The sequence below is a fragment of the Sinocyclocheilus anshuiensis genome, unplaced genomic scaffold (genome assembly GCF_001515605.1).
Source record: "Sinocyclocheilus anshuiensis isolate Anshui unplaced genomic scaffold, SAMN03320099.WGS_v1.1 scaffold93, whole genome shotgun sequence".
In the NCBI taxonomy this organism is placed as follows: domain Eukaryota; kingdom Metazoa; phylum Chordata; class Actinopteri; order Cypriniformes; family Cyprinidae; genus Sinocyclocheilus; species Sinocyclocheilus anshuiensis.
The window spans coordinates 1,393,805-1,416,192 of NW_015539852.1; the positions used below are offsets into that span (position 1 = coordinate 1,393,805).

At 36.6% G+C, this 22,388-nt stretch overlaps 5 protein-coding genes across 10 annotated transcripts in view; 3 read left to right on the top strand and 2 right to left on the bottom strand.

Moving 5' to 3' along the window:
• Positions 1-1,757, top strand: part of LOC107684672 (VPS9 domain-containing protein 1-like) — a 17,513-nt gene extending 15,756 nt beyond the window's left edge. For all 3 annotated transcript variants that reach the window (XM_016480991.1, XM_016480993.1, XM_016480992.1), the window contains one exon: positions 878-1,757. The gene's annotated coding sequence lies outside the window, so the exon portion shown is untranslated. The remainder of the gene's footprint in view (positions 1-877) is intronic.
• A 1,609-nt stretch (positions 1,758-3,366) lies between these two features.
• Positions 3,367-6,773, bottom strand: LOC107684673 (uncharacterized). Its single transcript, XM_016480995.1, has 6 exons — positions 6,619-6,773; positions 6,066-6,173; positions 5,814-5,953; positions 5,543-5,639; positions 4,282-4,406; positions 3,367-4,133 (listed from the first exon to the last, which is right to left on the bottom strand). The coding sequence occupies exons 1-6, from the start codon at positions 6,701-6,703 to the stop codon at positions 3,957-3,959; spliced, it is 732 nt and encodes a 243-aa protein (XP_016336481.1). The 5' UTR covers positions 6,704-6,773; the 3' UTR covers positions 3,367-3,956.
• A 631-nt stretch (positions 6,774-7,404) lies between these two features.
• LOC107684671 (spermatogenesis-associated protein 2-like protein) lies at positions 7,405-11,211 on the top strand. 2 transcript variants are annotated; one of them, XM_016480989.1, is made up of 4 exons: positions 7,405-7,479; positions 8,081-8,417; positions 8,518-9,865; positions 10,611-11,211. In XM_016480989.1, exons 2-4 carry the CDS (start codon positions 8,082-8,084, stop codon positions 10,613-10,615), a joined length of 1,689 nt encoding a protein of 562 aa, XP_016336475.1. In that variant the 5' UTR covers positions 7,405-7,479; position 8,081; the 3' UTR covers positions 10,616-11,211. The 2 variants fall into 2 exon arrangements, with proteins under 2 accessions (XP_016336475.1, XP_016336476.1); XM_016480990.1 differs by having other exon boundaries at positions 7,429-7,530.
• A 204-nt stretch (positions 11,212-11,415) lies between these two features.
• Positions 11,416-13,015, bottom strand: pdf (peptide deformylase, mitochondrial). The gene is made up of 3 exons (XM_016481013.1): positions 12,897-13,015; positions 11,978-12,590; positions 11,416-11,812 (listed from the first exon to the last, which is right to left on the bottom strand). The coding sequence occupies exons 2-3, from the start codon at positions 12,561-12,563 to the stop codon at positions 11,655-11,657; spliced, it is 744 nt and encodes a 247-aa protein (XP_016336499.1). The 5' UTR covers positions 12,564-12,590; positions 12,897-13,015; the 3' UTR covers positions 11,416-11,654.
• Positions 13,016-13,401: 386 nt separating this feature from the next.
• On the top strand, positions 13,402-20,926 carry LOC107684674 (unconventional prefoldin RPB5 interactor 1-like). Of its 3 annotated transcripts, none has more exons than XM_016480997.1 (11): positions 13,402-13,999; positions 15,405-15,439; positions 15,777-15,855; positions 16,369-16,504; positions 16,591-16,682; positions 16,791-16,851; positions 16,938-17,124; positions 18,834-19,095; positions 19,606-19,757; positions 19,859-20,102; positions 20,719-20,926. In XM_016480997.1, the coding sequence occupies exons 1-11, from the start codon at positions 13,898-13,900 to the stop codon at positions 20,899-20,901; spliced, it is 1,533 nt and encodes a 510-aa protein (XP_016336483.1). In that variant the 5' UTR covers positions 13,402-13,897; the 3' UTR covers positions 20,902-20,926. The 3 variants fall into 3 exon arrangements, with proteins under 3 accessions (XP_016336483.1, XP_016336482.1, XP_016336484.1); XM_016480996.1 differs by having other exon boundaries at positions 13,403-14,448; positions 18,843-19,095; XM_016480998.1 differs by having other exon boundaries at positions 13,404-13,999; positions 18,843-19,095.
• Positions 20,927-22,388: the final 1,462 nt, after the last annotated feature.

The window sequence follows — 22,388 nt, forward strand, 5'->3', positions numbered from 1 at the left end:
TCAAAGACGTCGCATCACTGTTGGTTTTACAACTGAATGCTACCCTAGATAGTCATTCAGTGTGAAACCAACAGTGATGCAACGTCGGCTAAAATCGTGCAGTGTGAACTCGGCATAAGAGACTTCTTTCAAAAAACATTTTAAAACATCTTACTGACCCCAAATTTTTGATTGATGATGATTTATTATTATTATTGTTATTATTATTGCCTTAATGGATTTGTGCCCTTCAAATGTTATCTTTCAGTTGAGTAAGGACTTGGTCATATGGTGGGTCAGGAAAAGATTAACTAAACCACTAACTCTATCAGACAATGTTGTTCCGCCTCATCAAAACTCCCTGTGACACAGTTATCCCATTTTATCCAAACATTTAACTTTGCAGAGCGCAGTGTCTGTACAGCTGTCACTTACGCTACGGCGTCCCATGTTGAAATGCGTTCCTCTTTCGTCATCCATCACTGAACAGCTTAAATGAAACGAATAGAATGGGAGGGGCTGGGCGGTACCCCTGGATCACAGCCAGATGTGTTGCTCCTACCTTGTTGGATAAATTACACTGACCTTGCTGAACTTTGAACTTCTTCTTGAAGTGAAATTTTGCTGGTTGTTTTTGCCTACAGGGTGAAGTTTCTATTTAAGGTCGCGTTACTGAAATAATGATAGTCTACGGTGGTTTAAGTTCTAATTAGATTACCCAATGGAGACTGTTAAACATGCCAACACGTCAAACAAACTTCCAGCCTCTGCCAGAGTGATGCAGAACACTTTCATTTGCTTTTGCTTCTCTAACAGTCTCTGCTCTTAGAGTAGCTGGCTGGCTTACACGGTTCTTGTTCATCCAGTTTAATTAGAGCCGTTTGTGTTTTGGTTCTAGGCGCCTTAGCTGATGGAAAGATCTCGTCGTGTTTGAAAGTCCTCAGGAGTTGGTGTATCTCCTCTGCTCAGCCTGTTCAAGTCCCAAATCAGGCCAGACTTCAGTTCTGTTCAAATCTTCCCCACCTACTGCTTTTGAAGGGACTGGAGAAGTTTATTCGCTGTGTTTGGGCGCTACAGGGCAGGTTCATCTGAATGTGGTTAGAAGTAAGCTCAGTATTGTAGCCAAAGCAAAAAAATATATATTTATGAGACTGAATGGGATGAAATGAGCCAGATGTTAGGAAAGGATTTGTGGAAAGCTTAGTTAAAATGTTAATTTTTTTTAATACAAATGTGAATGTATTCTAATCCCATTGACTTTTAATTTTTTTGGTCAAATGTATTTCTCAGAGAATTTTTATCAATGGAAATGAAAGACTAAAGCACTACTAGCATTTGTCATCATGTAACACCCTATTTATTAAACAATATAAAAAGAGACACTAATTGAGTTTGTATTATTTTAGCTCAGAATTCTAGCCATTTTGAGCTTGTTGTACTGGTTAGGACATAATGGAAAAAATTTGTCAAAAGTTCTGTTAAACCTTTATACTCCGAGCTGTGCATTTCTCTTGCAAGTAAATATACCACTTTGCAGACAGGCATCATGTTGTTGAGCAGTATAGGTTTTATCTATTTCTTTTTAAATATCTTAATTTGTTATTTAATTGCTTTTCGCTCTAATAGTCAAAATAGTGAAATCAATGTCAAAAAAAAAAAAAGTTTGGATGCGCAAGAAACATTAATGCTGCTGAACCGTCTGTCTTCAGTTACTGAGGTTGAGGGGATTGAATAGAAAATAGGAATAATTAAATAATTTGTATGAGCAAAAGCATTATTATATACAGTGGGTACGGAAAGTATTCAGACCCCCTTAAATTTTTCACTCTTTGTTATATTGCAGCCATTTGCTAAAATCATTTAAGTTAATTTTTTTTCCTCATTAATGTACACACAGCACCCCATTTAAGGGGGTCTGAATACTTTCCGTACCCACTGTATATTTATGTTTTGTCTGAGCAGAATGTGTGTTTGTTTGTTGCTCAAGATCTGTAATGTGAATTGATGAATGTGAATGTAGCCTGAATCTCTTTGCCCTAACCCTTTTTTTACAAAACCTTCCCAAGTTCTTCATACCCGATCATTAGGATTGGATAATGCACATGGTCATGGTTTGAAAGTGCATGGCATGTGAATTTTTTAACAATAAAGACATATGTAACCCTTGTGGGTGTTTTTCTTTTATTTTCTTAATTCTTCCATGCTTTTCAATAGCTTTTAATCGATTGGTTAAAATTCGAAGGGCGGGGAAATCGCTGGGAGAAGCGATTGCTCAGAGGGAGGCTGAGTTCCCTGATGGGCAGGTGGCTGGATTGTTCCGAAAGTTTCCGGGCCGCAGGAGAAAACATGCCACTCTGAATCAGGAGGCTTAACCTCTGTCCTAGAATACCCTCTGTGTGGATGTCGATTACTCTAATGGCTTCACTGTGTGACTTTGTCTATGGGCGGCCTTTTAAATCTCTTCCAGTCCACTTGTCTTGTCCTTCTACATAAATGCCCCAATTCCTGTCTGTGTTTTGGAGCTGGCACCAAAAAAATCCTGTGACAAGCCTTGGGGTTAAACCCCAAAATGCAGCCAGAGTGGTTAGGGAAAGTTTGCAAACCGTGCTCATCATAAACTATTCAGTCTCACTTTTTGTGAGATTTTGCATCCCTGATAGTTTCTCTTTTTAACGGTGTTCGTAAAATTTAAATGAATTCACCCAAAAATGAAAATTGTCATTAACTTTTGGAATGGCATGAGAGTGAATAAATAATAATGGTTTTCATTTTGTGGTGAACTATCCCTTCAAGTATGAGTTCTGAGTTTGAAAATATTGATGAGAAACAATGTCTTTCTGGCACTCAAAGTGTACCGTCTCACGAAAAGGGACATCGTTGGTTGCCAAAGTGGATACTTTGTTTTCTGTTGTTTTCAGTTTTTCAATTCCCAAACTATTTTTAAAATAAGGACTCCACGCCAGATTTTAATGAAATCCAGGCGACTGAAGTCATATCACACCCTAGGCTTTGTGGCTCAGGTCACGTTGGTTGCTACTTCAAAGAAACTAGGAGTCTGGGAGATTTTCTCTTTTTTTATTATTATTTTAATTTTGTCAGACACACAATATAAATGCGCCCATGAATTGTTTTCACTCAGACAAGTACTAAACAGAGTAACAGAGACTATGTTTTGGTGGTGTGAACAGAATTTTTGGTCTGTACTTCAGATTTAAAGGGAAAGTTTACCCACCCTCATGTCAGTCCCAACCTATAAGGTTTTCCTTCTTCAAGAATCTTTTTTGTTCCACAGAAGAATGTAAGTCATACATGTTTGGAATGACATGGAGAAAAATGTTCAATTTTAAGCTGATGCAAAGCAAAACCACAGCCTTCTCATCTCCTTTCCTTTCTTCACTGAATCCAGATTCTTTTAATAGCAAATTTACATTCATATCGCTAAAGCGTTTATGCAAATATCATGATAACAGCAAACAAAGACAACAATGTCATCCAGTTTGAAGGCCAGCCATTTCTAAACCCCTTGTCCCCTTCACACGCTTATTATGGGCCACACGGCTGGGAATAATTGGAGCCGTGGAAGCAACAGCCAGATAAGCTTTGAGTGAACGAGGGCAGGGAGTCACGCTACGGGGATGCAAGTGTGCCAACAACCTGCCATGTTTTTTCACCTTCTCTAACCGCGGAAAAGACCAAGTTTGTTTTTACAGCTGTTCTCACACGTGTCTCTCTTCTTCAATGTCAAGCTTACATATCTGGGGCTGCGTTTACAATCAGCTGCACTCCAAGGCATCTGTGCCATTCCACTGCTTATTATATTGATTTGTTTTGAGCACAATGAGTATTTCAAGGCTATGACTGTACTATGACAAAGCTGGGGATTTTCAATACAGAAATGTTTTGTTGACATGCAATAAAACAATACACGCATACTAACAGGATAAAGTGAAAACAGAGGAAAATCCGATGGGCATTGCTTACAGATTGCCCTCCAAGATAACAGTTTTTAGGTCGGCAGGACAGCTCACGGGGAAGACGTTGTGGGACGTGTTGCGGCGCTCTATCAGCGTAGCCATGGCTTCCCCTAAATCCAAGTGGTTCAGGTACCCGGGGGCCATTCGGTCTGGGGCTGCCACACCCGTATTGATTTTCACCTGTTGGAAGATATATTAAAGACAGGCATCATAGAGGAACAAATAGGATATACTTTCATGACATTTAATTAAGCACATCTACAGTGAGTGTGCATATCATGGACGGAATATAACCCCATGAGCTTGAGGAGAGTTTGATGAGACACACCTGGTTGAGTTTGCATGGCACCTCTTGATACTCTTCACGCAGAACCTGACAGAACGCCAGAGCGCTGGCTGCCCCTATGGTCAGGAACCCTGTGCCCGGCATGAGCAACTTCTCTCCAGCACCTCCTGGATAACACAGAACGCATCAGCAGGGGGAATCATTTACTTTTTGTTGCCACATCTGCCTGCATAATGGTCAGTGGATTGAGAAAATTCACTGGCCATTAAATTCTATTTCAATTTTTAAATGTTTTTGCCATCTAAATCTGGTTCTTATAGAAATCTCTCTCTGAAAATATATGTATATGCATATGTATATGTGACCCTGGACCACAAAGCCAGTCATAAGTTGCATGGGTATATTTGTAGCAATAGCCAACAATACATTGTATGGGTCAAAATCAGCTATTTTTCTTTTATGCCAAAAATCATTAGGATATTAAGTAAAGATCATGTTCCATGAAGATATTTTGTAAATTTTCTACTATAATATCAAAACTTAATTTTTGATTAGTAATATGCATTGTTAAGAACTTTACTGGACAACTTTAAAGGCGATTTTCTCAATATATATATATATGTTTTTCCAGATTTTCAAATAGTTGTATCTCAGCCAAATATTGTCCTATCCTAACAAACCATGCATCAATGGAAAGCTTATTTATCCAGCTGTTATATGTATAAATCTTAATTTTAAAAAATTGACCTTTATGACTGGTTTTGTGGTTCAGGGTCACATATGTATGTTCCATTTTCTTCGATTTATTTCCACAGGTCTTAACCAGACAAACCCTTCCCTTTTGGAAAGGTTCCATCATGGAGGATAAATGTTCTTCAGGTTCCAAAAGTTTTTACTCTTTCTTTCTTTCATTTTTTTATTTTTATTTATTTATTTATTTTTGCTAAGTTTCTCAAAAGAAACTTAGTGTAAAGATAATTTTAATAACCTGACTAAACTTTTTCCACTATAACAAACCTGTTGTGCAATAGAAGGGTTCCATGAATGGTAAATGTTCTTCATGGAACCATAAAGAACCTTTATTTTTAAGAGTACATGCATTGTTGCCGTTCCTAAAAATGTAACCACCTATCTGACCATTGATTTTGTTTTATTGATTTGTGTTCTGAATTTGCCGAGTGATGAATGTGGACTCGAGTAGATTTTTTAATGCTCATTTATACACTGCACTCACAATTATTTTCCACATATAACTACATAACTTTAACCAAATATATGTTTTGGAGGGCAAATAATGATGTACCTGTGATGAACGTGTAGGTGCAGTTAGGATCATCTCTCACCAGTGGAAAGAACGCTTTCCAAGACACAAAGGTGCTGAAAAGCAGAGTCTCAATAACCTGTTGATCAGAGACGAAGAGTTTTGAGCAATCAAATGATGATGGATCATTTGGAGAAGCAGACCCAAGGATGAAAGCTGAGTTCTAACGCAAAATGGCGATGGTGAAATGTTGTGCGTCATATAAGCAAGTATAAAGAATGAGGGGTTGCAAGGGTATAAGCTGCTCTCTCACCCAGTGCAGTTCTTTGAGGGGTTGGGTGTGAGGTGGACCTCCCTGCCACCAGCTGAAGCCCAGAGAGGACACCACATCTGTGATCTTACCCACAGACTTGAGCAAGGCCTGTTTCACCTCCTCTACTCCTTCTTCTGAGCCTGATAGATTAGGAGAATATTTCATCAGTCACAAACAATCCAAAATCAATGAGACCGTAAAATGTCTAGAGTTGCAAAGATAAAAAAAAAAAAACATGCAAAAGATACATACCAACATTCCCCACTAAAGTGGTCAGGTTACATTTTGTGCTAGGTGAAACAAACCCCTTGAGTTTTTCCAACTTGCTGCTGTCTCTGGAGATCACCGCAACCTTGAAACCTAAATATGTGTTTGCATAATTACCACACATGCAATGCAGAACTTTAAAAAAAATACATTTATGCAAAGAAATGTATTTATTTTTTTCATTTAAAGTTAAAGAAAGAAAAAGTTTAATCAGTTTAGAATTAAATTACGGAATCAAAATTGAGATCTGAATTTAAACTAAAAATCTAATAGTAGTGGCTATATAATTGTTTTCCTAATCATAACTGCGCTGAATCTAATTTTAAACTTATAAATAAAATTGTAAGCAATATGTTTAGAAAAATCAGAGCTGGGCAGTTGAGGGCATTTTCTAATTTGCTTAATAATAATAATAGCCTAATAATAATAATTAGTTACTGTTGCTATAAATAATTATAAATAATATTTTTGATTTTTTTAAATAAAAATAATACTTACTATTATATGTATTAAGTGTAAATACTTAATATGCTCTTACCTCTGTCCAGGAGAGCTTTCACTATCCCGGAGCCGACAGTTCCTGCTCCACCGAGCGCTAAAACCACTCTGTCCCCGTTTGACATCGCGCATACAACCGCTGCAGCAGTGCACACGTCTGAGATTGATTATGCTTTATGGGCTTCATGTCTCCTGCTGCTCAAGATCTTTAAATCGAACCGCAGCAACAACGCCACGCCCCTTTCAAAATGACACGCCCACCTAATTATGCATTCCTTTATTCTTTATCACAAATAAATGACCGTTTCAAAGAAACTATTTTACAGGAAAATGATAAATGTTGAACTGAAAAAAATCCTTATACTGTAATAAATAACAGTAATATCATCTTGCCAGTAGAAATGATTCTAATAATTAAGTTTGATACCAGGGTCAGAACCTGTTTTTATACAGTCTATGGTCAGAACTGATATTACCAACAGTTTCTATCATATATTACAGCGCCCTCTTGTGAACTATCACTCGCATATACACTACATTGAGTAATCATTGCAAACTGCACACTGAGCGTGGTATAAACTACGAATAAATTTGTATAAATTATGTTTTTCACAAAATGAGAGAAATCTCTGTTTATTAGACTTGGATTGAGGAATAGTGATCTCAAGATTGATATGGAATACTTTTCATATATGAAACTATTTTTTACCGATTTTATTTTATTTATTTGTATACTCTTATATTTACTTTTTTCATTTACTTGTTTGTTGAGTTTGACGACATTGCCACCCTAAAAATCTCCACGTGAGCCGAATACGGAAGTGACGTCAAAAAAGTTTCTCCACTGGGAGACAGCGACGTTCTTCAAAGCAGTTTGTGTTGGACGTTGAACGTTGATCAGGTAACAAATTTCGTTTATTTAGTTAATTCGTTGCAGTCTAAAGTGAACGGCGTAAGTGTGTCAAGAGCTTTGTTGATTTAAATTTAATGAGTCAGTTGGGAAAATATATCAGTGGCGGTGGTTTTGCCTGGGAAAGGCACAAGATACACAGTCTTTAAACATTTTGCGTAGTTTGTTATTTTTTGTTCAACAATGTGCTGTACATTAAATATTATATTTAATAAAATATATGTAATAACTACAGAATTTTGTAAGACGGTGGTTTTAGATAATCTGACGGAACTGCTTTCGATCTTGGAAGATCACTTTCACTTTGTTGATTTATAAGTAGTAGCATTATAGATGGTTTTTAATAGTCTAAATGTCCACATATATTCAATTACTAGTCAGATTGAATTGAATTTGATATGGATATATCATCTCTAGATGACATTTTCATATAGTTATAGTTTAGTTCTCTTTACTCGACTATCCACGTTAATGACGTAATGCAAAATAGAAACTTGCTTGTTTATGTATATCTCTTGTAAGTGATTATTGTCATGGTTGATGATTATAATTTGTTTGTCAATAAATAAACTTACAATATTGTTTCTACTAGGATGAATTCTGCTAATAAAAAGACAGCGGATGGTCTCATCAATAGGTACCAGACAAACTTGGAGAGACGAATTGAGAAGGGGGATCGAAGTTTGATATGCAGGGATGAGGATTTTTGTAAGGAAGTTGAGAGGCTCCTTCACAGTGGCAATGCCCAGAAGATGCACAATCTACATGGATTAGATTCACTGGCAGTGATGGAAAAATCTCTCCATGCATTTCCCTCTAAAACTGGCCAAATGGGGCTTGAGAAAGTTTCCAAGGCCTTTGAAGTGTTGGAGCTCGCGGCATTAAACCTCTACATCTACCCCTGGAGAAGAGAGTACAGACTGGTGAAGGTATGTGGAAATACTGGTGCTCCACCTACAGATTTCTATTAGTTTGAATGACATTTTGTTTGTTTTCACTACCTTAAAATAGTCTCTTTCTCCTCACCAGATGTTTTCAGGTATGTTCACCCATTTGATCAAACCTGCACTGACACTTCAGCAGGCTAAAGAGCTGTTTGGTTTGCTTGGATACCAAGCTTCAAGTCCTAATGAAGAAGAAGAGTTGGCGCTGAACTCCAAACTAGTTCCTGCTGATTTTTTACTCAGTCTTGCATGTGGCTTCTTCATTGCTCGGATGGAATGCCAGCTGCTACTTTCGGCTTTGGGCTCTGTGGACAAAGGTGTGGAGTGGGTTCTACAGCTAGTCAAGGAGAGGCAGGTAGGCCACAGTCTTCAGATAGCATTAGAGAACACCAAGAGAAAGTCAGATGCTGCTAGTGTTTCAGAAGCCATCCTGACTGGTGGCATGGACGCTGAGCTGGATCTGTACACAGAGCAGGCAGATGCTTCTCACATGATATCCATTTCTGATTCGCCACCTGACTCTTCTTATATGCAACCAAAAGAGAAGCCTTTAAGCAAGACTTTACAGAGAGAGCCCTCACAGTCAAACATGGGGAATAATGAGGATGCAAGGCAGGGAAAATCACTCATCAATCCAGGTCCAATGGAAAGCTTTGCTGAAGATCAAATTGAAGGTGATGCCCAGAGACAAGCAGCAGCAAAATTGTTGTGCAAGTGTATCACTCCAAATCAGTTATATATTTACGAGTGTGAGAACTGCAAAGACATGCACATTTCATCGTGTTCTCGTTATAGAGAGTGCAAAATGAAAGGACATACTTTAGCACTATGCTCAGACAAAGCTGAAGAGCTTTATTCAACACAAGACCAGATTAGATTGGCCAAGGAAAAATCAAAAGATTCCCTGAAAACACATTATTGTATGGATGATCCTACTTCTGATTCATTTTTGGTGTGCTATGAGTGCCAGTTGATCCATGACCACAACTGTAATATTATTCAAATGTGCAATTTAAAACAACACAACGTGCAACCAACAGGAAAATTACAACCCCCTCAAGGAGAACAAGCGAATGCCCAAAAGAGGCACAAATGTCTTTCTGCTGCACATCATAAGCAGTACTCCCAGGAAACGGGTGATACAGAAAGACCAATACCATATCACGACTATTGCTGGAAGGGTGACCAAACTTTGCCTGAAACTGTATGCCTCACTTGTAAAGTCTTTCATTTCTCTGGGTGTCCTGATCGACGACACTGCTCTCAAAAACATAACATGCAAAATGTTAAAACATATTGTGTCACTTGCTTAAGTTTTGACCATAGCACTTTGCAGGTATGCAGGTATTGTGGTGACGTGTATTGCACTCTGTGTTGCTATAAATATACCTTGATGTGTAGGTGTGGAAAGGCTTTCCTCAGACCTTCCTCTGTTTAAAGGTTCATAAAACCCCAGACTACTTTTTCTGAGATTTTAGCAGAGGTGCACATCATAGAAGACAATGTTAGCATCCAATAATTTTAACTATTGGAGAAAACTGGTTAATTTTAAGCTTTTTTTGCGCTATTTTCATCTTCAGGGTTTAAAATCTACATCGTGTTGACGTCACAATTTGTGACACGGCAATGGACTATAGTACATCGATGACGCATCGGTGTCTATTAAATTATTCATGAGACGGCGTGTTCTTATCCTATGAGAAGCTTCGCTTAATTATGCACAACAGCATGTGTTGATTTGCTATGACAGAGTTTCAGACTGTAAGATCGCGTACATTATCTGAGAGAAACGTTCATGAATCGAAGGAGTGTTTGTTTTTGCTTTTTTAATAAGAGTTCGGCACAAATGCGATTTATTCACTTATTGAGTATAACCGTTTTTACAGCTCTATGACACAACCTGTCAAAAGGCTTATATAATCGCCGCAGAATTTACCTTAAAAAGTTATCAGAGGTGCAACAGCACGTTCATGTATGTTTTCGATACAGAGTGCAAATGACTGTGCATTTATTAGTGTTTTTAACTCGATGGGAGCGAAATGAAACTGAAGCTGTGTGTTGTCTGTCTCCCGTCTTCCCCCTCCGCTCGCAGTGCACCACGTCCACTTTTTTTAGCATTTTTTTTTTTTAAACTGTGGTGAGAACTAACCAGTGCTGAAAAAGGGGGTTTCATGACCCTTTAAAAACAACTGTCAGTGTTGACCATGTCTGGTTGAAGACACTGTTTTTAATCTCCAAATAAGCCTGTTATTATTTTGCTAATTGCTCAATAAGTCTGAAATACTGGGTAATAGAAACATGACAATCTGTTACACTTTTGATTTTTGATATCAGCAATGTCTTGTATGATATGATATGATATTAAGAGCCAAATATTACAAGAAAGTAACAAATTTCACTGTAGAGTTGACGATCTCTTACTAATCTATATGTCATACAGTAACATGTCTTGTAACTGTCTGTTATTGGTGAGATTGTGGGATGGCCACTCCAATATTTGATGTATTCAGTTATTGGTATGATGTGTTCTGGAAAATTATGGCTTTGGGTCTTAGCAACAACTCCAACCAATCACTGTGGCTTAGAGTGATATACTGCCCTATAATTATTAAATATAATGTACATGTCTGGTATTATGATTTTTTTAATGGAATTCATATAAAAATAAAGGATCTAAAGGAGAACTCTGCTTGTGCTTAATTCAAATTAAATTCGAAATATTACTTTTACATATAGTGACCATATGTACTCTCATATTTATATGTCCTTCTAAACTGCCTAAAATGTCCAGGTTTTGGCTTTCATGGCTTTACATGTATTTGCATTGCTTTGACTGTTCTCTGTAGATCCCACCTTCTTGCGTGCCATGATTGGTCAATTATGTACAATGCCTGCACACTAATGGTCACAATACTTTTCAGTCGTTACCATCAGAAAGTATGAAAACAATAGGAAAACAAAGCCAAAACCTGGACAGTTTAAACAGTTTAGAACCCTATATTACAAAAAAATGTCCTACTATTGCAGATGAAGTTGTTGTTATTTCCATATGCTATCTGCAAAGGCTAAGTCTAATCTAGCTTGCTTGTAAATGCCCAATCTGAGAAATCATTTCTGGGTGTGAAATGTGATTAAATGTTTGTTTTAGATAACACAGGAGTGACAAGAACATCCATTTTCTCTGAGTTCCAAAGGTAAGGTTGTAATGAAGTTCCCAAAGCTTTATTCATTAAACTCTTCCCATTTTACATTGATGAAGGTTTTACTGTTCATGCGATCGATATATAACACTCCATTAAGATGATCCATTTCATGCTGCAGTATTCTGGCTGGCCATCCACTCGCTTGCCAGCTGACAGGCTCCGCTTTCTCATTAAGACCTTTGCAAAGAAGAAAAACATTTGTTTTGATTTGATACTTTAAGAACATCAGGAAGTAAATCTGCAATGGTTTTAAGTCAAGGTATGGGTTACTTGGGTTACATGTTGAGTCATCTTATTTTATTAATTTTTTTTTTTTGGTTTGACATTTTATTGCACTTTTACCTGAGACTTCTACAGACACGTAGCGTGGAACAGATGCTGAAAACCCACAGATGCTCTCACAGGCCTCTTGGAAGATGACAGTGCGTCCATCTAGTACACGTAACTGTGGGTTTACAAAAATCATAAGAGGCACTGCCACCAGACCCCGAGCTTCAATAGAAGCGATTGAGCTGTCCTCCAGCATTTTCTTTGGATACTCCAAGGCTAGAATTTGTAGAGGAACACCAATCTGGGGTGCACTCAGGCCGATACACTCAAGCTTCCTCATCACCTTGACTAGGGTCTTTATGACCTTCTGCACTTCTGGGTCCTGAATGGCTCCGGGTTCCACCGCCGCAGCCCGTGAACGTAACACAGGATCTCCAACCTGACACACATGATTGTATGGAGGAGCTGGTGCACCTTTGACTTTCCTTTTCATGTACTGTAAGTAGGAGCGCATCTTGATGTTGGTAGAATGAGTATGTGGGTATGCGGTACATGTGAATGGTGACCAGGGCAAAAGAATCCTAACTGGTTTTGAAAGTACATAATTTGTCTGACTTTTTAAGACACAATGTGAAAATGTCCTGCAGTGCCTGAACATGACTGACTGAAAAGCTTCTCTCGTCACCTGCGGGAAAAAATGTCACCAAATACAAAATAATCAATAATGCAATAAACATGCATGCCAACTAGTGAATACGTCAAGTTTTATTTTGACTTAAGCTGAATGCACATTTAAATTTACAAATACATAAATAAGCAGTAATGCATTTTTAAAAAGTAGCTAGATAGAAGGAGTGAAATAAATGATCAAATGTTAGCTCTAAGTTATATATTTATTGATATTAACATTTTTCCAATGACATGACAAAACAATGATTTTAACAAACAAAAAAGTACTCAGTCACTTTTATGAGCAAGTGTCAGTACTCACCAGCACCCTAATAATTCCTTATGTTAATAAATAATTAGAATTTCACGTGCAAATGTCTTTAAGCAGTTAGAAGCATTTCGATGTAAGGACAGACCATTCCGGAAAACGTTACTGACACCGACGACAGTTTGTCTTTTCTTTAAAATAAAAGTATCCAGGTGAAAATAAAATTGTGGAATTATATAATTATAATGAGGTATATTATAAAGCAGCTGAGATGAGACACCTAGATCATTCATATCTTGAAACGGTTCAAACTGAAACAACACTGACAAAAAATGCAATCGATGACTTTTATTTTAGTTACATTTTCCTCAACGTTTACAACTTCCTGTTTCGGTCTAAGTCACGTGATCTAGTCAGCGTGAGGATTGTTTACACGTACGTTAAAAGGACACTCCTCCGGTCATATAAAGGCATAACGAGCTACGTTTTCGATTAAACAAATATTGCCATTAACAGAACCTTTTATGGATACTATATGAAAATATTTTTTCCTCACAAGTAATTATTCATGCTTCATTATGGCAGGAGGATAACAGTAGGCGTTGTCTTATTTATACAATTCTATGCTGACAGTTCTTTTTAGTCTATGTATGGTTTAGGAAATGTATTTTCTCTTAAAATGTGTATTTGTTATTCATAAATGAAAGTGAAATTAAATAGGAGGTGGTCACGTGTTTGCGTCGTTGTAGTACGGAGAGAGATATCCAGAGTACGTACTACATCCGTGATTAGATGAACATGGCGCAGGGGAAACAGGCCATCGGTGGACTGTAAACAAGAGGAAATTTTGGGATAACTTCGACATCGTACCATGCACGTGTGAAATGGTCTCAATCTCGATATACTGGACCACTTGTTCTGCTTCATTGATGACTACGAGGCGACAGATTGAGTGCAACACGTCCAATTGCATTCATAAACATTTCTATAGGACTTCAAACCCCTGAGCATTCAGTGTTTGGATATTTAAACTAAAAAGCCTTGTTTTATTGTGGATGGCATCGACCATTCACGACCAAATGGCTGCAGCTGGAAAAGTCAAACGGAGTAAATATCTGCCCCAAGGCGTTGAGAGGTTAAAAGAGGAGCACAGAAAGGTCAGGACAGGAGTAACGTTTATTTCATATACCACCAATGCATTCCTGCAGATATCAAAGCTTAATGTCCATGCACGTGATCAATCATCAGCATCGATTCATTCGTCGTATGTTTATGTTGTTTTTGCAGGATAGTCGCAGTATTACGCGTTTCGTTCTCTGGAAAGTTCTTTGTGTATCACGTGTTGCTGTTGGCTAGCTGGTTGCAAACAGTTATTTTGCTTTGGTGTATGTGTGTTTCTGATACTTTGCAAAAAATGCACGTACATATTTATAGGCAATGTATCTCAGTAATTATAACAGTAAATTATTCATGTATAGTAGCTAGAAAACAATCTTTGTTCCAGCACATGTTGTCCACGCTGCCAAAATGCATAGAGCAAGCAAAAGCTTACAGTACTGTTGTTACAGTAGGTAGTTTACATGCTGTGAAATTACTCTATGTGAAGGTAAGGGTTACTGACTTATTTATATTTGCATGGTATTTTGAGTGATATGAGTAGGTGAAAGGCAAACAAACTGTCTTTTTACCTATGTGTTGACATTGGAGGATCAACCTCAGCTGGCCACATATGAAAGCTACATTTGTGCTGCTTCATTTAAAATCAACAAGACTGGAAGATTTTTATTTAGAAGATCTGGAAAATTCTGTGTTGCACTGCCCTCAGCAACACGTCTTTTAGTAGAGAGAGAAAAAGAAAAAAGAAAACACATAATGCATGTCTGCTCATGCTGTTAGACATGCTTTATATTGTTTTATTGGTGGGTGAATCTCATAAAGGACATATCCAGCTCCTGTTGCACCTCAATATGAAAGAAATTCTATTTCTATAGACATTTTGCATGAAGAAAGAGTAAGGATAAAGAAAATTAAGCTTACTTTTAGTAGCATTAAGATAATTTGAACTTTGACATTTTCATGACATACAAGTACATTAACCTTTAAATGTTTATTGACATAATGCCAAAACAATTTATTTCTTATTGCTGTAATTAAAAAAAAAAAATTCATTTTTAATAATGGCCGTGAGAGAGAGAGATAAAAGGGAGTTCCAAAAAAAAAAACCTCAAGTGTATATAATGTATAATAATAGGGCAATTATTATAAAGTGAATAAGTGCAAATAATCCTAATGTACCTAAAAAGGGTTTAATTTTGTGCAATGGGACTTGTTAGCTTAGTCTACAGACTCTTATTGACATAGACCATAAACATGCATTACAGGGTACCTTGTCTCAATATCTCTTGAAAAATTTTCAGGACTATTGTTCATTATCTCTATAATGGCCAATTCACATTACCAGATTAATATAGATAATTTAGCAGCGATTGTCACTGGTTGTCTGTGGCATTTTGGGAATCTCAGCGGTTATGAAATGACAAATTGTGTCTGTTTCCACAACAGGTGGTGAAAGATTGCAGAAGTCAATTTGAGCACTGGTGGGTGTCCTCGTGCAATTTAACATGTCTCGTTTCAGACATGCATAACGTTATTATCAATGTATCATGTCAGTGTTTCTCAGGCTGTGACTATTCATTGATGCATGTTAGCTTGTCATTGGTTATTTATTGGTTGTTGAAGGTTTACATTTGGAATGGAAATGCTATTGTGAATCACTGTATAGATGTTGATGGTTATGGCAAGATTTGACAGGCTTTTGTTATATTCCTTTTCCTATTTTAAAAAATTGTCAGTAGGTAGAACAAAAATATAACTTGTATGTCAACAAACCAACAATTTCCTTTTAAGTGATTCATTTTTCTCTCTGACTGTCAGGAAAAAAGTGGAAAATGACTATGAATCTCTTCAAGAGCGCCTCAGGACTTTGCCTGACAAGTTGTCTTATGATATTATGGTGTGGTGGCACTTTTCAATTACTGACGCACCCAAATTAATCTTCACATCTAGATACACAAACATTTTCTATGCCTGCGCAACAAAATATTAAATTATCATCAGAGTATTATTCACACCATTTTAGCCTGTTTTAAGACCTGTTTACATCAAGGATGATAACTATAACCATAAAGTTTTAATAATCATTGTTATTCTATGAGAATAGGAAAGTTCACACCACGACTATAACGATAGTGACATAGAGGAACAGTATCGTTGGAATCACTTTGAGCAATTGTTTCTAGCTGATGAACAATAAAAACATTAACAGCCAATCAGAGCTTGAGCATTTAAAGTGACAGGCAGCATAATTGCAGTGTGCGCTTATAATGCATGTGTTGATTTGGTACCATTATAGTTATCATTCTTGGTGTGAGCAGGCCTTTACTTGTCAGATTTGAAAATGAAGAAATTGAAAGTGTCACTGTTACTTTAAGCCCTGATTGTTTGGATGTTTTTTTTAACATGATAGGTACCATTTGGTCCCTTGGCTTTCATGCCGGGAAAGCTAGTTCACACTAATGAGTTAACGGTGCTCCTCGGGGATAACTGGTTTGCAAAGTGTTCTGCCAAACAAGCTGATGCTCTTGTGGAACACAGAAAGAAACGTGAGTTCATTTTTATTCTATTAAGATTTTCCATTGACCAATTTTGAATAATCCATACAGCTTGACCTGATATGTTATTTTTCCAGATGTCAAAAATACGCTAGATGACTTACAGAAAGTGATGAAGAACTTTCAGAACAGAGCCGACTTTACAGATGATCTTGAAAAATTGACTGGTGTAAGTGTCCTAACCATGACCTCATTACTGTGTGACATTATATGGAAACCTCATACTGAGGTTTTCTCCTCTGGAAGAAACAAGCACGTCCACTCTTTTTTTTAACAGGATACTGGAGATTTTGTAGACATTAGAGAAGAAGTTATAAATGAGGAAGAAGTTACCAAAGGTAATTCTAGTTTTTCAGGTTAACTTGTGTGTTATCGGGTTGTTTTATCTTCTGTTGATCATTTACCCCCTATTGTGCTTTCACAGCAAAACATCGTTTGGCCCACAAAGCCAACTCTAAACCTAAGCAGGAGTATTTGTTGGACCTGGAAGAGGACAAGGAGAAGAAAGAAGGCGATGAAGAGGGAACGACAGGGGTGCTGTCAGAGGAGGAGCTGTGGGCTCGACTTGATGAACTAGAACGTCAGGAGGAACTTCAAGATGAAAGATACCGGTAAAATATTGAATTTCCACTAAAATATTAAGCAGCACAACTGTTTTTAACATTGATAATCATAAGAAATGTATCTTGATCACCAAATCAGCATATTATAATGATTTGTGAAGGATCATGTGACACTGAAGACTGAAATAATGTCTGCTGATAATTCATCTTTACCATGACAGGAATAAATTACATTTTAAAATGTCAATATAATAATATGTCACACTTCTACTGGTTTTACTGTATTTTTAAATCAAGTAAATGCAGCCTAGGTGAGCATAAGTGACTTCTTTCAAAAACAGTAACAAATTTTACCAACCTCCAACTTCCTCCAGTGTTTACAATAAAGTATTGGTGCATAGCATTAAAATGAAAATCAACCCCAGATAACCCAATTATATACTTTTCTTAAAAGAAATGCCCAGTAATCTTATCTATATCACCATAGAGTGCCTTTCAACCCTCACAATACTCAAAAATTTTGGTTTTAATTTCCCATTCGCTTTGTCATGTCATAAATGGTAAAGTACTATAGACTATGACTCTATAGTCAAATACTATAGAAACATATTAGCTGAGCTCCCACACATTTTTTTTTAGAATGGTGCATATTTAGCCTCTAGCCTGACTGTATTAACTTTTCTACCTGATTGTATGCTTATTGTTTTCCATTGTATAGCTGAGACTGTAGCTGTATGTTTATGTGCATTAGAATAACCGACTAATAAATTTTTTTTTTGTAAAGAATATAATAATAATAAATAATATCATTACATCCTCAATCACATTGATATACCCCTCCCCATTCATTTTAGTTTTTAGCAATATTAACTACAAATGAATGCTATGTCCACCCTGTCATGTGTATGTCCACCCTATCGAGTCTAAGTGGCCGACAGGGTGGACATTTAGGAACAAAGACAGACATTTTGAGCTTCAATTAGCATATCAGCTTACAAAAAACTGTGACTAGCTAAATGGTTAGTCTGGTTGTTGAAGATAATTTGGTATATTTAAACTTACATAATTTGAAAATACTGTATTCTAATCACTTCTGGCATATTTTATGTCGACAGGGTGCACATATTAAGCTTTGGCAAAGCAAGTAAGCAAACTCAGATGAAAGAAAATTTTGTCAATTGAATAGTCACCAACTTATTCACCTCAGCTGTTGAAATTGAAATTTTTTGCCACTGAAGAGACAAAAAAATCTGTTGTCCTGATGTCACTAAAGGAGATGGCCTTTTTTTAAAGGGGTGGATTCTCCAATACGACAGGGTGGACAACCATTCAAGGGACATGGACAAACTCTTTTTTTTATTAAATAAAAATATCGTTTTTATTACCAAATGATCAACACACTCAAATTGAGTAATCTCTTATTTAACAAAATATTAATAGGAGAACAACATTTTTAAATTTTATGATTTGACAATATTCTACTATCATTCAAATTTATTGAGCAGTGCATGGGACATAGCAAAATAACATGCATCCCCTTACACAAAACAAAAAAAAATGTAGAAAATGTATCTAAAGAGCCAAGTAATGCTATTGTTATGAATATAAAAACTTAGCCTAATATAACACACCCTTTCATAGTCATTTTTATGTTATGTTATCATGGCAAATGAGTTATGTACAGGACATCAAAAGGCACCATACAGTGATATTGACCCTAATAGTATGCTTATAGATTTGGTCTATTTTTTCTCCTGTTATACTAGATTGGACAGCACAGACACTAATGGAGAAGACACCACTTCCTCCTCAGAGGAAGAGAAGGAAGCAGATGGTGGCAGCGATGTCCAGGTTAATGGCCATCAGAAGGAAAATGGCTGGGTACCGACATCTATCACAAGTCAGATGAACGGCACTAATGGCTCGCACCCTGAGGATGAGGAGGAGGAAGATTGTGATGAGGAAGCAGGCAATGGTCTTCCAACTATCTACTTTTCTCATACTGCAGAATTCAAAAAGGTCAGTCGAGTGCTACATAACCCTCTTAGATAATGTTATAAAAGATGTATATTTCAAATAAATGCTGCTCTTTTGAATTTTTTTTTATTCATTAAAGAATCCTAAAAAATGTATCGTTTTACACAAAAATATTAAGCAGCACAACTGTTTTCAACATTAATGATAAGAAATGTTTCTTGGGAGTAATGACTGCTGAAAATTCAGTGTTATTACAGGGATACATTTCATTTTTAAAAATAAGAAAGGAGAATATAATTATTTTAAATTGTAATGATATTTCACAATATTACTCTTTTTCCTGTATTTTTTATGAAAAAAAATGTAATCAGCCTTGGTAAACCTAAGAGGCTTGTTTCAAAAACACACAAAAAAAATTACCAACCCCAGACTTTTGAACGGTAGTATATATTAACATTTTATTTTTTGCATTGAATTACTTTGTCCTGTCTGTCTTGAAAATAAAAAGGTTTGCATAATTCTTTCTTTCTATCTTCCCTTTTCCCTGTGAAGGTCAGGATAAATACAGGCAAGAACACCACTTTAAAATTCAGTGAAAGAAATGAACAAAAGGCGCAAGCCAAGCGAAAAAAGAAAAGTGGCAAAAGCAACGGCCATTCTCCTCATGAAAGTTACAAGATCACAAGCCCAGCAGACATTTATAGGTGACAGCCTAATGGGAGACATCATTCATCTACTTTTATTGATGTATCACACTGTTTGTTTGTTTATACCGGTTCAGTTTCAACACAGTGTTTGTTTGCAGGGTGTTTGTGGACTTGGTGAATGGAGAGCCAATACCACGCAAGTCCATTTTGAAGTCCCGCAGCCGCGAGAACAGCGTGTGCAGTGACACCAGCGAGAGCAGCACAGCTGACTTCGAAGAGCGCCGTGCTGCTTTTGGACGCTCGTGGAGCCATGATGACGCCACACACAGTGATACCAGCGATGGCATTACAGAGGAGGAAAGCCCCACTGGAACGAGCCCCCACACTAATGGATGCTTTGAGGTACAGAAGACTAACTGCTGTTGGTTTAAGTCAACATGAAATGGAAATTCACCCAGTCCATATTCTGATTGCATGATATTGATCTTATTGTGAATTATGTGTTCAGTGCAGTGTGATTTAAAAAAAAAAAAAATTTTCTTCAAAAACTGTAAATTTTCATCGTTTATATCTTGTGGCAGAGAAAGTACTTTATATTAGGTGGTGTTACTGTTAACTAATATGTACTTACATTTTAAATTAATCATTTAATACAATGCACTTGTTGTGTACGTACATGTTTTTACATTGTACTTGTATTTTAAAAATACCTGCATGGAATTACGTCTGTACACTTTTGACCCATCCCGTACACCTTAACCCACCCTTAAACCTACCCATACCACTAAACCTTACCCGTATCCCACCTCAATAGCACCAAAAGTGTTTTGCAATACAATATGAACATAAGTACATTGTTGCAAGTACATATTAGTTAAGGCCACCTAATATAAAGTGGGTCTGAAAGTATTTTTTATTTCCTTCTCAGTCCAGAATTTATATTAAATGTAATATTTTTTTATGTCTTTGTCAGATAACAATATTCTCATTAAATATTTAAATGTCTTTTGTGTTTTAGGCTTTTACAAGCACAGTGATTGAAAAGGATCCCCTGCCTTGCTCTATCCCACACCTGACCATCGCTCCTCCTGCCTTACCCACAATCCCTGAGAGAAAGCTGGAGGAGGTGGGCCCCGAAGCTCCTCAGGAGCCACCCAAATGGATGTCTAAGTTTAAAGCTACACGGTTGCATCAGAAATAAGAGATCATCTCATCAGCACACAACTTCTGAATTCGGTTTTGTACAACTTATAGACTGACTTTATCAATGGCTGTCCTCTTCCTCTGTCCTCCATACTATACTGTCATCTGTCTTTCTTTTTTTTTGTGACATGCCATGCACCCTGGAAATATTATTTGCTCTATAAGAGTAATTAATAGAGATAAATGATTTCTCTAATGTTTGCTTTTTTTTAAATGCCAGATTTTTTTTTAAAGAGATAGTTCACCAGAAAATGAAAACTGTCATCATTTACTTACCTCTTTTCTTCTGTGGAACACAAAGGAAGTTATTTTGAAGGAAGTCGTTGTTCCACAGAAGAAAGTCATACAGGTTTGGATTGTCATGAGGTTGATTAAATGATGACAGAATTTTCTTTTTTGTGTGAGCTATCCCTTTAATTTATGAAGAAGTTGCACATGTTGGTATCTTTTGTGTGTATTAGTTTAGATAAATAATAGTTAAAAATAGAATGGAAAAAATAAAATGCTAAAATGTTTTCAGAACAAACAAAACGGTAGTGTTAGTGACATCATGACTACTGTCATTGTTGTCATGTGGTCTATGATGTGATTTATTTTGGAAAATGCTTTATCACAGTTTATTCTCATTTTGTAAATTCATGACATTTATGTGCAACTTTGACCTATGGTGGTCATGACATAGCTGCCAGTTTCAGCTTAAAAAAATAAATACAAATTTTATCCCTTCTGAACTTTTGTCTCTGACTCTCCCTTATCTCGTTTTGTATCTTGTTTTTGTGTTATTTACAGAGATTTGGCTTTGTACATCAGCTTTTTTTGTGACATCCAGAAAATGTTGATGTAACTGAAAAGGGAAAAAAATATATTATTTTGACTGTACAAGTGTTTTAGCTGGTTATTAGGGCATTATTTGATTGGGTTTGGTTCGGGTATAAACTTGTACATTCACTTCTGGGCAGGAAACAAGTCGCGGTTCTAGTAATGAAGCAATTCCTTTGTCATCATGGTGTTGTTCATTTCGAACCATTAGAGGGCGCTCAAGCCTTTTACTTTTTTATCTTAAAAAATCTAAGCCAAAACAAACTGCTACTGAATCTAGGGCTCCCAATGTGAAGTAAATGTTACCAACAAACATTTTTAGGTTTGTCAGATTTGGTGTTTTTACATAAGTATTTTTTAAATGTTATAAAACGTAATAAAATAGGTTTATAAAATATTTAGAATTATTTAAATTATTTTCAATATAAATTTTGGGCCAACACACACACACACATATATATATATATATATATATAAATGACAGGGTGTCTTTAACTTAATTGTTAGATTATAAATTTGTGTTGAATGATGCGATATGTCACAATAGATCAATCATGGGCGCATAGCTACAGTCATTTACAAGGTTTGCAATGTGGCATTCAGTAAAAGTAGCTCAGCCTTCTTGGAAACTAGCATCTCAGAATAATCCAAAAACAAGATGACTCA

Bases quoted from the DNA above. Each gene is read 5' to 3' on its own strand.
- LOC107684671 (XM_016480989.1), top strand. From the start codon at position 8,082: ATGAATTCTGCTAATAAAAAGACAGCGGATGGTCTCATCAATAGGTAC. The intron at 8,418-8,517 runs GTATGTGGAAAT...TCTCCTCACCAG, and splicing joins GAGAGTACAGACTGGTGAAG to ATGTTTTCAGGTATGTTCAC.
- LOC107684673 (XM_016480995.1), bottom strand. From the start codon at position 6,703: ATGTCAAACGGGGACAGAGTGGTTTTAGCGCTCGGTGGAGCAGGAACT. The intron at 5,954-6,065 runs GTATGTATCTTT...CTAATCTATCAG, and splicing joins CACTTTAGTGGGGAATGTTG to GCTCAGAAGAAGGAGTAGAG. The intron at 4,407-5,542 runs GTACATCATTAT...TGTGTTATCCAG, and splicing joins CACCTACACGTTCATCACAG to GAGGTGCTGGAGAGAAGTTG.
- pdf (XM_016481013.1), bottom strand. From the start codon at position 12,563: ATGTTCAGGCACTGCAGGACATTTTCACATTGTGTCTTAAAAAGTCAG. The intron at 11,813-11,977 runs GTAAAAGTGCAA...TTCTTTGCAAAG, and splicing joins CGTGTCTGTAGAAGTCTCAG to GTCTTAATGAGAAAGCGGAG.
- LOC107684674 (XM_016480996.1), top strand. From the start codon at position 14,230: ATGTGTGTTTCTGATACTTTGCAAAAAATGCACGTACATATTTATAGG. The intron at 19,096-19,605 runs GTCAGTCGAGTG...TTCCCTGTGAAG, and splicing joins ATACTGCAGAATTCAAAAAG to GTCAGGATAAATACAGGCAA. The intron at 20,103-20,718 runs GTACAGAAGACT...TTTGTGTTTTAG, and splicing joins ACACTAATGGATGCTTTGAG to GCTTTTACAAGCACAGTGAT.